The sequence below is a fragment of the Triturus cristatus genome, chromosome 7, assembly GCF_964204655.1.
Source record: "Triturus cristatus chromosome 7, aTriCri1.1, whole genome shotgun sequence".
In the NCBI taxonomy this organism is placed as follows: Eukaryota; Metazoa; Chordata; class Amphibia; order Caudata; family Salamandridae; genus Triturus; species Triturus cristatus.
The window spans coordinates 760990482-761005035 of NC_140590.1; the positions used below are offsets into that span (position 1 = coordinate 760990482).

The 14554-nt window shown below is 44.4% G+C and overlaps 1 protein-coding gene across 3 annotated transcripts in view; it reads right to left on the bottom strand.

The window, feature by feature from the left end:
• AFMID (arylformamidase) overlaps positions 1–14554 on the bottom strand; it is a 359393-nt gene that overhangs the window by 169756 nt on the left and 175083 nt on the right. The window contains exon 2 of one of the 3 annotated variants that reach the window (XM_085617481.1): positions 9598–9639. The exons of the other annotated variants lie outside the window; for them this stretch is intronic. Coding sequence (XP_085473607.1) covers positions 9598–9639 — 42 coding nt within the window. The remainder of the gene's footprint in view (positions 1–9597; positions 9640–14554) is intronic. 3 annotated transcript variants of the gene reach the window in all.

Genomic DNA, 14554 nt, shown 5'->3' on the forward strand with positions numbered 1-14554 from the left:
CTGTGGCTTCATTGTGATGCATTGCCCTGGTAACCTGCGGCGTGGCCAGAGGTGCTGGGATCGTCAACGCTCTATGCACACGGTGCTTCTTACTCCGGCTACTGCCGCTGTGAATCCGGAGTAAATTCACCACGACTGCCTCAACTTAGCAAGGACAATCCCTCATGGCCCTCCTGTCCCCCGTGACTCTGGCCGGAAAGGTACAGTAATTGGGAGTCGGGCCTGAGGTTCTAGATACCGAGTTGTGGCCACACGGGAGGTCCATCTTTCTTAGACGTGCCCGTCCCTAGGGGCCCGTTCAAAACCATATCCCGAGTAACGTGATGAGGGCTGTTTTCCCTGCAACGGCGTGGAAATAGTACGCATCAGTCACCACTTGATCAGAAGTGCTGCTAGCACACTTTTGACCTGACTGATTGGAAATCTTGCACTTAATGTGATACTTTGAACCAGATTACCTTGAAAAGTACTTATTTGATTTTTATTGTTTTGTTCTTGATTTACTGATAAAACAAAAGCTATTTTTCATAAATCTGTGTGGAGTCTTTTTGTGGTGTATTTATGGTCTTACTGTGTATGTGTGTTTTGCACAAATACTTTACACATTGCCTCTTTAGATAAGCCTGCCTGCTCTGCACCAAGCTACCAGAGTGTGAACACAGATTAACTCATTTGTGTATCTAGTTTACCTTGACTAGAGTGGCAAATTCTGCCTTAGCCAACAAGAAATCAAATTTCTAACACCAACCCAAACTCAACCAAAACCCAGCCCACAACGAACCTGGCACCTGATAATTAGAGAACTTACTGCATAGGTCGAACAGGAAATCCTACTAACTACTCCCACATCCATTAGCTATCCTTTTCCTACCCAGACTATCATCAGTTCAGACTTACCTCACATCAAACCACACAAAGGCCCCACACTCACCTCCCAAAGTACACATGAACCAAACAAAACCCACAATAAGCTCATCCTCAACCATCACTAAACCCATATTTCCCACAAACCCCATGTGGCTCACAGAACCAACAGCCAACCCTAGGTAGATCCAGTATATGGGTGATATCTGGGAGCCCCCTGTAACAGCACACTGAACCCACACAGATGGTCCACCTCCATCCTTAGTCCAAACAACAGCCAAGTATCACTGAGCCCACACATGCCGCTCCCTCAACCGTTGCTCGACCGCACCCTGTACACACTAATTTAAGAGTCAATCCAGATGCAATACCACAGGCCCATCCCACACCTGACCTCTATACAGTACATATGCACTCAATGCAAAGCGCCACATATTCAACGCACAACAAACCCAAATAACATCATACTCAACCTACAAAGAATAATATCCACCTAATGCCAAGTGGCACCAATCCATGCAATAATTATTTAACAAATAACCTTTCCACATGACATCACACCTAATCCCATCTCTGACCACTTTTAACTAAAATATCTTCAGTCATACAGCTCCCAGAGTACATCCAAGGGCACTTAACTTCATAAAATCAGCACCAAAAAAACACCAACCCAATGTGCCCCATCAAACTACAACAGTAATCAACAAACCGAAAATTAAGGTTCCCATGTCATCAGTGACACCTTGTTGCAGTCCTGGACTTTCCTTTTAGAAGTCATTGTTTCCAGCTGTGTTAGCCCAGTTGACATAAACCAAGACTACAACTCCCAGAATTCATAGGTTTGTTAACTGAAAACCCAGGACACAAATGTTATCCCTGATGTCATGGAATCTTCTGGCAACCTTAGGCAAAATTAACCAATCTAAACTAACTGCCACTTTACCTCCCTCCTCACCTCTGATCGAATTCCTTTTTACCCCTCCCCCTGTCTTTTCTCGTGCCCCGCCACCATCCGTCACATCACCTCACTTTCCCTGACCTCTCCCTACTCTCCTTACCAATCTCCTCTGTGTCTTCACATTTCCTTTATCACCCATTACCCCATAATACTTCTACTCACCTGTTTCTCTGCACCCATTATGCCCTTGCCATAGTCCTTGTCACCCTGTTACCTTTTATTTATTATGCATTTATTTATTTGTGTTGTTGATATAGCGTGTCTAACCCTGGGCACAAGGTGGCAAAGAGCCTTGCAGTATGGAGAAGAATAACAACGAACCAACAAATACCAGTCACAAACAGAAACTTAAATCATTCATGGAGAGAGTAGGTTGAGTGTGTTGTGAAGTAATAAGGGTGTTCGTGTTGACATGTGTGGAAACATGTTCAGGGACTTAGGGTGGGCAGTAAACGATCATGGTCATGGGTGGGTGTGTTGGAGGTGTCAAGGAGGAGGAATCCAAGGAGCAGATGTTGATGTGGAATGCATGTGTTAATGAGGGATGCAGAGTGTGTGCTGGACTACTTGAATGTACTCATTGTAGGTGATCCGCTTTCGGTTTGATGGCTTGAAATTCACAGGAGGGAATTGAGTGGAGAGTTGTGCTTTGGGCAATATGAGGAGTCATAGTGTAATAAAGGGTATGAAGGCGTATCAGTTGGTCGTCAATTGCTTCAGGGGGATTCCGTTTAAGTGCTGTTATTCTGGTGGATGCTGACTGGAGTGGGGGGAGAGTCTGGAAATGGAAAAGTGGGATGGAGTTTTAAAGGCTAAGACAAGGGATTGGGATCTGGGCAGAAAGTAACTGAGAATAGGAATGCCTAAGTTCCTTGAATGGTGACATCTGCAGGGGGCTGATTATAGTCTTGTCTCAACCAGGGTGGGAGTGGGGTAGATTTATTTCTTGACCCTGACCGATGAGTTCCTCCTGCTGCTGAAGGGTCTGATTCTAGGCCCTCAGGATGAGTAGATGACAGTGAAGGGCACTGTGGGTTTGGAGGAGTTGAATTGATCACATTTGTTCCAAATCCTAGCCGATGTTTTCTGAGGCAAGAGTGTAATACTGTGTAGAAAGGCACGATACGTTTTATTTTTTAGTTAATTAAGACATTAACAATTTTGGCACAAAAGAAACAGGGAACACACAAGTTTCACAATTGAAATGGGACTTGATAAACACTTTTTCAGACATTAATTCATTATGTAGAAATTGTAAAATGCTATTCGTAATTTAAATTATATTATTAATTATGAACAAGGGGAACCTGTAAGGTAAGAAGGACCTAGGGTACTTACTATTTTGAAAAACAAAAGGTCCTTTCAAAAACAAATAAGTATAGGAGAATAAATATAGACCAGAATCGGCTCTATATTGATATGAAATGTCCAGCCGGACACCTAATTTTAATAATAACCGTAATGAATGATTATACAAACAGAATTTTTTTTAGAGTGGGACACAGTCCTGCGTCCTTCAACAAACAACACAATTAAGGACAATCACAGTTTAAAAGACATTTTTCAGGCTAAACAAACAAGCTTATCGCCGATAGAGAGTGAAGGGGCAAGCTTTTGAGACGGTAAACAATCATGCACAATTTTTAACACATGTGTTTAACATGCATGTTGTACAGCAAGTCGACGACGTTTCGATCTATTCAAGGAATACATAGATCATCATCAGGACTAAATTAAATGACAAGCCTGAGAGCGCACTGCCTGTAAAAAATGGAGAGGGCAAGAAATGAGGCAGAAAAGAAAAACCATTAAAAATCCAGACATAGATAGAGAACAGTAGAGCACACAGTCTGCTTAATAATGTCAATTGTAGTAATGCAAGTAATATCAGAAGGGAATTCCCATACAGGACTAGCCAATGCAAGCGAAAGCGAGTCATGAATTCACATGATATGGTAATGAAAGTGAAGGCCAACCAGAGTGAAATTAACAAGAAGCATTATGCCGAGTGATGAAAGTGAGAAAGGTTAAAAGGCAGCATAAGGTGTAATATCACATGGATGTAATTCTAAGGCATATAGTGAAGAGCGGAAAAAACCGGAGTGGATGGTGGGCGATGACTATTTGATGGTGAAATGATGGTGCGCGGTAGGCGGCGTGAAGAAGGATTCGCTCGCATAATAATGAACCCGCGTTTAAGGGGCTGTATGCGTAAATACAAGCCAAGAGCCCGGTGGGTGACGACTAATTGGATGGTGAATGGTGGTACGTGGAAAGCGTGCAGAAGGATTAACTGGCATGATACTGACCCAGCGTTTTAGGAGGTTACCGGGTTAGGTGGCTTCTGAAGGAGAAAGGAAAGTGATTAGAAGGGAAGGGAATTGGGATGGGGAATTGAGACATTTCATTTCAATATAGAGCCGATTCTGGTCTACATTTATTCACCTATACTTATTTGGACCTTTTGTTTTTCAAAATATTCGTAATTTAAAAGCATAAGGTCCATAAGGCTTCCAAGAGCTTCAAAATGCAGCTTCATTCTTAAATTGAGACATAATAAACCTTTAATCTAAAAGTTTGTTAAGTGTGCAAAATAAGCAGGCTAAACAAACTTTGTTTCTGAGTAGAGACATAATAAACACTGGATTTAAAAAATAATTCCATATGCAAAAAGGGGCCAGTAGGTTTTCTTGTTGTAAGTGCTTAAAGTGCATTGTGCTGACTCGAACTATCACATAGGCTTCATTCTTAAATTGAAAAATGATAAATACTTCATCTAAAAGTTGATTCAATGTACACAATGAGCATGGTAAACACAAACTTCGTCCTTGAATGAAGACATGCTAAACTCTATATCTAAAAATTGATTTAATGGGCAAAAAATGGCCAGTAACTCTTTATAATGTAAGAGCGTAAAGTGCATTGTGCTGGCTAGGGCTTTCACATAAGGCCTTCCCTGTTTTGCTTAGCCGGAAATCCCGAGAACAAGCTAAATACTGTTGAAAGAGCAAAAAGAATAACATTTGAAAAAAAAGGTGCAGTGTGCCCTATTGGAGAACCCAGAAAATTAAAGGTTAACTGCTGACGAAACCTTCTTGTTCATAATTTTGTAGGCATCCTTCAAGAATTTAAAAAATCTTGTGATAAGCTGGGCACGTGTCCCACTTAGACATGTTGCTATTGCATTATGACATGCCTGATTCCTGAAATACGACATACAGTAGTTAACCAATAATGCCTGAATCATTCCGGTTTTTACACACACAAATTACATGCAATAATGATTCGAGTTTGTAATTACACAGTCTACAGTTCAGGGCCTCTATGCCCATCAGTCGTCCATATTTATTGGCTTTTAGCGGTATAATGCCGCATTTTAGCCTGATTAGGTCTTTTTTCAGCTCAAGACTCACAGGGCAAGATATAGGGCTTTAAGTGGGATGAAAAAACTGGGGGGGGGGGGGGCTCAAAGGGGCGTGGCCTATGTAATTAAGGGCGTGGCTTAAAAACAGGTAAGCTAAAAATCTGTTAATAGCATAGTTTGCCGCTCGACTTGTACTTTGCTGTTTCTGTCATTGCATCCAGATATATGATACAACAAGTAACATCATACCTACAACAAGTCAGGACTGTTGGCTTGGTCAATGGTTGTTAGTTACATGAGATAAATAAGCAGCAACTATGGCTTACATAGAATATTGAAAAAGCTTCCACTTAAAGCCCTAGTGACACCATGACAATGTTGCTGCTCCTGAGTTTCAAAAAGAGAAGGGGCGAGAGAGAAAATGACTCTTTAAAGGATTTCCCCTACAACGCTCACCTGGCATGATGTCATGCCATAAACTTCTCCACTGCTGAGAAGTGAGCAGTGTGAGCAAGCAGTGTGGGACTGCTGTCACTGCAGTCCGGAAAAAAATCGGACCGTCTGTGCCAGGGCACAAAACAGAGCCTAATAGGGACCCGTTTCGAGGCCTTTTAAAAACTGCCGGTGCTCAGCACCGGTGAGACCCGGCCCACTTAAAGCCCTGGCAAGATATATGGGCGTCCCTCCTGTTGGATCGATAGAAGGCAATGCACAGATTTGCATCAGCTATTGCTGATAGTTCCTGTCGATCATCTTGCATACGTGTAAGCAACTTGGCACATTGTTTTGGTGTAAGGCTCAGAACAATAATTTCTTGAGTGCCACAATACACAAGAAAGGTCCAACTAACCAGCCAGCCAACTTCAGACTAATAGCCCTGCTTGATGTAGATTGTAAATGCTACACAAAAGCACTCAATTAAGAGCTTGAAAAATGAGCTACAGCTCACACAATTAGGTTTCAGACAAGGCTGTAGCACGGAGGATAACCCGGTGATTCTCTCTTTCCCTGATAAAGGCAGCAAATAAAAAACTCTGGCTTGTCTCTCTACTGTAATGAAAACAAGATCTCAATCAATGCCTCGAAGACAAAAATAATGGTGTAGGGAGGAAGAAAGTCAAGAAAACCAAATTCACCTTGGACCACGTGAATATTGAGCAGGTTCCCAGCCTTAAATACTATGGTTTCTACTGCATGGCTTGCACTATGCGCAGGCTGAGGCAATGAAAGGAATGTCGGCCGCAAAGATTATCAGCTTTCAGAAATTGCTAAAACAAATGAAAGGGCCTGACCTGTCATCGATTCCAAGTTCCTTCCTACATTGCGATAGGGCTCCCTAATCTTTAGAGACAGTTTCGGACCCTGACTGGACATGGCCCAGTGCCGCTGTTATAGAAGACTATTTTAGCTGCCGGGTGCCGCTCCATCTTCGCAAATTCGCCTACAATTCAATGTCAGTAAGCAAGCGGTCCTGGGGAAAACAAGATTCCTAAATTATTATTTCAAGCTTAAAGCTGCCTCCCCCCTCTGCCCACCGGCTGGTTGAATGGGCTCATATGAGCAAGCATGCAGAATAGTAAGCTTTCATGGAAATCATATGTGCAGTGTAGATGTGAAGATTCATGTCGGATTGGTGGATGGTGACCTATATGCTATGTGAAATGCACAATCCTGGTTTTGGTAATTAGTGATTGTCAGTTTGGTTCTGTATGGGATTTTTATTTACCATAAGACAGAACAAAAGAGCAGATTGTCTGTCTGTTGCTTTTGTTGGACCTGGGTCATTTAAGTCATACGAGGCCAATCTCAGGTGCAACTGCTTCTTTTAAACAAAACGCAAACAATGTCCTGTGACACACTTCAAGGCAGTCAAAGCAAACGCAAGGAGATGATGGACGGAGCGCTGAAACTTTTCAGACACTCACCCCCAGTCACAGATCTGGGTTGAATGAATCATCATTCTTTAGCTCACTTCGCCACCCCAGTTCAGACCCTGCCATATGCAAATAAGTCTTGACCCTGTTCCTTATAGGAACAGTCCCTTATAGCAGAGCTTTCCAAAGTATGTGTCGCCTGACATGCGTGGGTGTGTCGCGCGACGGTACTCTCTAATCAAGCATGTACGTCTGTCTTAAATCTTCAAGACAAACGTACATGCTTGATAAGACGTACGTACATTCTCGTGAGTCATTACGTCTGCACTGCATACTTTGGAAAGCTCTGGCCGGATCTCCCTTCTGCGGGTATCTTTGCTGCGGATCCCGAGCTCTGGTCCCCTGTCCGACAGGAAGCTGTGGGGGCTGAGGCGCAGGATGGGCTGCACGGTGAGCGCCGAGGATAAAGCCGCGGCAGACCGGTCCAAGATGATCGACATGAATCTGCGGGAGGACGCGGCGCGGGAGGTCAAGCTGCTGCTGCTGTGTAAGGGGCGGGGTGGTGGAGGAGGCGAGCCAGGCGGTTTTAAAAAGGCCTACATTCAGTGCTGCGGGAGTGGTATTACCGGGGGTTGACGAGGGGTCCATGATCACGGACACTTAAATAAGAGGTCGCAGACCATGGGGCCATTTTTACCAGCCCTTTTCTACCTTATTCCATGTCCCTCTTTCACTTACACACACCCAACACCCCAACCCTTTGGGTTAGGACATGTCATTAAACAATCCCTAACGCGTGGCTAATGCAACATGTTCACTGCTCTTTAGCAGTCACTGCTGCAAGCTGCTACAGACAATACTCTCACCCCTGCACCCTGCTGTATACAAAGAGCTGAACTAAAACCACAGGCATTTCCCACTGAACGATGAGTCAAACAACTGTATTACTTTTACCAGGTAATAACCCGACAAAGCAAAATGACAACTATCAATTATTTAACAAATCCTCTCAATTATCTCACAGCTTTAATGACTGCCGCTGAAAACAAAAACTAAAAATCAATATTAGTCACTGCCAGTAGCACAAAAAACCAAACATGAAAGTTATATGTTTGTTTAGCAGGTCTATCGTAAGTACATTTGAGAACATTACAATATTTAACAAATTAGATTTTGCTTCGGGGTTGTGCAAAATAATTATGCAACCCCGATGAAAAATCAGGGCCTTAACATGTATCTATTTTTTAAATCCTGCCACAAAGAAAATGGCAACAAGGAGAAACGCGGCAGTAAATCTGTTCTACTCGACTGGTTGCAAAGTCTGCATTTTAAAATATCGTGGAGTTAAGGCACCTGTGGCAGAGATCTTTGTGTGCTCAGTAAAGCTCAATCAAAGTAGCATTGAGGGTTAATAGGTCTCCTGAAAAGCACATTATGTAACGCGATGACAGATTTTTATTGTATGTAAATGGGTAAGTGAGTTAGTGCTTAGAACACAGAGATCATTTTGTTACTTGCTGTTCATAAATTGTAATTCTTCTAATATAGCACAGTGAGCCAAGAAGGACATGTGGCTCCTACACCTTGTAACTCTCCCCGTCTTATGTAACACTCCCTTGATTTACACACATCATTTATTGTCAATGTATAATGTGTACGGAAAAAGCGCTCTGACACTCTGCAATGGGATTAGTAGCACTATAGCGCTGTAAAAGAAACAAAATAAAATAGTGGCATTTAAATTGTTGTTTGTGTAAATACTGGGACAGACTAACACATCTGACATTCCTACACACATGCATATCTCTTATATAAAAGGACTGAACAAAGTCAAAAGCATGCCTGACTCTTAAGCACCTGTGATGTGATAAGCTGTGTGCCTTTGTTTCTCCTCCATTTCATTTAGATGCGAGGCTCCTGATAGCTCCCAGCCAGGATACTCCAACAAAAGGAGGCCGGATGGCCCCTTAACTTCGACCTTTGTTATAGCCTCTGCTGGAATCTGATAAGCCCCTTCCCTGCCTGTACGTTGCTGCTTGGAACAAAAGCAAACAATGTGCAGGCACTGCAGAATGTGTCCCGGTGTCTAAAAATTGCACCAAGATAAATTTACCATATTTTTGTGGGGCCCAATCTCTTAGCAGGGTAGACTGCGATCACCCTGTGAAAAGAGTGGATAGACGCAGTCTACCCTCAACTTGTGCCCTGTCTACTACATAGTGCCAAGAGATGCATGTGCGTCACTTGGCGCTATGTAGCAGCTATTGCTCATTTTAGTAATGATGAAGTTCACCTGTGTGCCCTAATACTGAAAAGCGAGGGCAAGAGATCTTTGCAGTGTGAGTTAGTACATAGGTACATAGTACATTTCCTTTACAACGAACCACGAAGCGGTGTTTAGGAAATTAATAATATGCTTGTTAATACAGGTACATTTAGAAAATTGAGGCCCAAGCTCCTAACTAGCAGGAAGGCGATTATTTTCTTGATCTGTGCGTAAGTGGATGAGCTCAAAGGGGTAAATATATATCACTTACCATGTTGTTGGCTCGGCGAGTGAGGTGAATAATAAAGCCGACCTACAAAGAAAACAAATCAACAGGGTTGGGGCGGGTGGGAGGAGATGGAGTGAGTGAAAACACCAGCACTCGTGTGGAGTGCTCAAAGACAAAGAAAAAAGTAGCTCCTATAACGGGAGCAGTGGATGGACTCAAGCACTTGGTCCATGTTTTGGGGGAGGGTCAAACACAGGAAGAAACATGACGCTTTTATGCTATGGACTAATGAGAACGACGGATATGAGAGTGCGATGGAGCAAACAAGTGGTAAGCCTATGGGCGAGCTGAAGCCCACAGATTGAAAATAGCATGCTGTTCGAGACAGCACATGCGCAGCCTAGACGGGACCTAAAAAAAGGGACAGAATGTGACAAACAAGGCCAACATGCCTAAAGTTGATTATTATATAATAGCTCACCAGCAACTTAATATTTGGCCCAATACAGGAAATAAGTTTTACTTTGATAACGTGGCGAAACAAAAACTCCACAACCCAACCGACAGTCGATTTAATGTACTACCTTGTTTTTTTTAACTGGGAATTTTTCTAATTTGATTCACATGTTTCTTTTTAGTAATTAAGAAGGAAGAAACGTTTGCCAAAACCAACACTCCACATGCTGTGGGGGTGCCCTTTTTCTGCCGTAAATCACTGGGGCATGTGCCAATGTGTGCATGATTATATTCTTGTTTCAGACACAAAACTAACCTTACACCCAGTTTTGCCAGTCACTGTCTTTGTTAAGAACAGATTCACAATTGCTTTATTAACCTTCCTGCTTTCTCAAATTTGCTTGAAAATGCACCATTTGCCCACTATTTTTGCAAAATTTTCACGGGGGAGAAACCCCCCGAACATCCCTTAGGTGGTTCCAGCTCGCTCCCTGCGCTCGCTTGCATTATCGTGTCACTAAATCAGGAATGTCGAAAAAGTGTGTCACCAACATGAAAGGTTTGGAAACCTGTGCCTTATAGGAACAGTCCAGCCCAAACTGCCAAGCCAGGTCTTCCCTGGAACCCAGGTCTTCCCTGGGACGGAAACAAGCATACTGGGACCGGTGTCGAGGCAGCTCCAGTACATGGCGCCATCTAGTGGCTCCTAGCGCTACGTGCTTCCTTATGAATACACCACAAAAGCAGACAAACCACATTTAGCAGAGGCAACACGGTGGCCTGAAAGGAGGGGCCTCAGAAGAGCAGGCCTGGGGCAAAGAGCCCCGGCTGCATGCCACTTGTTATGGCTCTGGCTGGTTTGATCTGTTAAGGAGGGAATGTTGTTCTTGTAAAATACTAGTTCTGTATTTTTAGACTTATAAGCATGATGACTTCTGTTTCATGGATTTCAATCAAGGTCTGGTGTTTTTTCTAATTTGTGTGCATTTTAAAAGAATCTGGCTGCAAAGAGGATGTCTGACATGTTGTTACAAACATCATATAGTCTAGTCCGTTGTGGGATCTCTTACTTTTTTTTGTAGATTCATATAGCGCGAACTTGACCCGAAGGTATTGGAGCGCTTTACATGAGTCCCAGTTACGTTACACAAGGACACATTAATTTTTTGGTAGGCACGGGGAGATTACGTGATTTGCCCAGAATCACAGCAAGCTGAGCTGACGCCGAGGCTCGAACCTGGTTCCCAAGCTCCAAAGTCTGCAGCTCTGGCCGTAAGGCCACAACCTTTTCCCTCTCTGGTTGATTTACCATAGGTGTAAAGGAGAGTAGCAACATTCACCTGAAAAGCGAAGGTGGAGGACCAAAACCCCGTAGGGTAGCAAAAAGACAGGAAGGGCGAAAGTGACATGGCAGAGCAAAGTTTTCTGAGGTGCAAAACGACATGGAGGAGAAAAAGCTTGTGTAGTTGCAAAATAATATGTAGGAACGCAATTACATGAACCATGGTCATCTGTGAACATCCCTTTCCATTCTCGTTTCCCTTGCATTCTGGTTTGTTGTAGTCATGGTTAGCCTATTAATAAGGACCACTGGTCCCAGAATGCAAAAAAAGGATCCATGACAGGTACACCTACTCAAGCATGGAACCGGGGAACTTGAAGACTGTTATCAAACACTTATTTCCACAAGCCTCTTTACCTTTCGCTTCTCTTTCTTCATCCCAGTCCTTGCCCCTTACTTTTCTCTCCTCCTACCCTGCCTTGCTGCCAAGTGGTCCATGCGTCATGTGCTGCTCCAGTCCAAGTTTTTCCTGTGAAATCTGGGACTTTTAGTCCTGTTGTGTAAATGAATAAACAAGACTACAAGACGCAGAATTCAAAGGAATGACTGGACTAGCATAGCACATCACGCATGGACATCAGAAACGTGGCAGGGCTGACCCTGCTACTGACCCCCGTCTGATTCGCTACTGTCTTTACCCTTCTTGATTCTCGCTGGCCACTTTCTTACAATACCTCACCACCCCTCACAATTAGCTCCAGTCACCTTATTTCTCACCCCTCTTTCTTCAGTTCCCATCTCCTAACTCTGAACTGTTTACCACTCGCTGCATCCTCACTCCTCTCTCCTTACTCACTTCCCTCCTCCCTGGCGATGATACTCTTCATGTCTTCAGAACACAATGTTTCCGTACCTAGCCGTTCTGTTGATGCATCAGTTCTTTTAATCCAATTGGAAGATTAAAATAACTAATGCACAGTTCTAGTGACGTGAAAAACAAGGATTGTTAGCAAGGTACCCTGCCAACAAGGTGTGATCTGGCAACCTTTTTTAGATATCTAGCCTAGGCAGTGCTTGCACTGTCTCTTCGAGACATGCTGTATTCAGGTATGTACTTGAAGCTCCACCCATTTTCTGTCCATCTTTTCAATTGGCTCCTGTTACTGTCCATTCTAAATGATTGCTTTTGATTAGTGAATAGGTTTAGTAGTCCCTTGTAGGAAATTTCCCCCTTTCGCATGGTTACCCCCACTTTAAGCCTGCAATCTGATGCAACCTGACTTGATGTGCCCTGGGTTCCTGCCAATCAGGCTCCCAGGGCCTTTGTTCTTTCCCAAAACGGAACCTTTGTACCCACAATAGGCGCATCTGTGGCCACATGAAAGCCCCTTGAAAAAGGTACTGTGAGTACCAAGGGCACTGTGACCAGGGAAGGCCTCTAAGGTCTGCAGCATCTATTGTGCCACCCTTAGAGTCCCTGTACCTTAACACACACACACTGCCATTTCAGGCTGCGTGTTTTGGTGCAGAGAAAAGTGAATAGTCGACATGGCACACATCCCTGTATTTCCAAATTAGACTGGGGTAAAGCTTCGCTCCAGTCACAAGCTGCACAGACTAGGTTTGTTGAATGAAAAGTGTAATACAATATTTCTCCATATAAATCATTTTTATTCATTGTTCTTCAAGCTTTTACACATCATTAAATGGAGGCAACTTAATTCCAAGCTTCAGATGCTGTATACATGCCCATCCAGGCTATATCATGCAGCTCGATGGAATCAACAATACATCCTACAACCACCCCATACCCGCATAGGGTTGCTCCCAAAGAGTCATGAGCGAGAGCGTGCTGCCCCAAAAATAAGGTCAAATCCCCCGCCATCCAACGCCCCCCCCCCCCCACCCTACACCTGTGAAAATATGACAGTTGAGAATCTTCAACCACTAGTCTAACCGGAAACAGATCACTGCAGACTGTGCAGAGAAGCTCGTGACTGGGCTCTATGGCAGCATTAAAGTGCTGGGACCCAGGTGTTGGACTGTGCCCACCCTGCCACCCCCACCTACCACTCCCAATCATCAGCAGAAGGCTAACATCTAGGTCAAACTCCCCAGAGAGAAAACCCAAGAAACCAAGTCAGCTATGAGAGGAATGACAGACTTAATGCATGAGGGGCTTGAGCAATCACTAGAGAGAGAAGTGCACACTAAGCAATATCCTTCAAACCAGACATGACAGTGTGACAAGCAGACAATGTCCCTCGAACCAGAGATGTTAAATAACCGCACGCTGAGCAATATCCTTCAAACTAGACTTGCCACGAAAACACATTCAATAATAGCTTTTAAACCAGGCATTACAGGGTGACAGGCAAAGGTCAGCAGAGCCGCTCTAGAGCCAGAGAACCAGGTCAATAGAGTTGCTGTAGAGCCAGAGAAGCAGGTCAGCAGACCTGCTGTAGAGCCAGAGAACCAGGTCAGCAGAGCCGCTCAAGAGCCAGAGAACCAGGTCAGCGGAGCTGCTCTAGAGCCAGAGAACCAGTCCAGCAGAGCTGTTCTAGAGCCAGAGAACCAGGTCAGCAGAGCTGCTGTAGAGCCAAGGAACCCGGTCAGTAGAGCCGTTGTAGAGCCAAAGAACCAGGTCAGCAGAGCTGCTCTAGAGCCAGAGAAAAATGTGAGCAGAGCTGCTGTAGAGCCAGAGAACCAAGTCAGCAGAGCTGTTGTAAAGCCAGAGAACCAGTTCAGCGGAGCCGCTGTAGAGCCAGAGAACCAGGTCAGCAGAGCCGCTGTAGAGCCAGAGAACCAGGTCAGCAGAGCTGCTCTAGAGCCAGAGATCCAGGTCAGTAGAGCTGCTCTAGAGACAGAGAACCAGGTCAGCAGAGCTACTCTAGAGCAAGAGAATAGGGTCAGCCAAGCTGCAGTAGAGCCAGAGGACAAGGTCAGCAGAGCCGTTGTAGAGCCAGAGAACCAGGTCAACTAAGCCGCTGTATAGCAGAGAACCAGAGCAGCAGAGCTGTGTAGAACCTGAGACCCAGGTCAGCAGAGCTGCTTTAGAGCCATAAACCCAGGTCAGCAGAGTCGCTCTAGAGTCGGAACACAGGGTCAGCAGAGCCGCTCTAGAGCCAGAGAACCAGGTCAGCAGAGTCGCTCTACAGCCAGAGAACCAGGCCACTAGAGCCACTCTAGAGCCAGAGGACAGGTCAGCAAGCTGCTGTAGAACCTGTGAACAGGTCAGCAGAGCTGCTGTAGAGCCAGAGA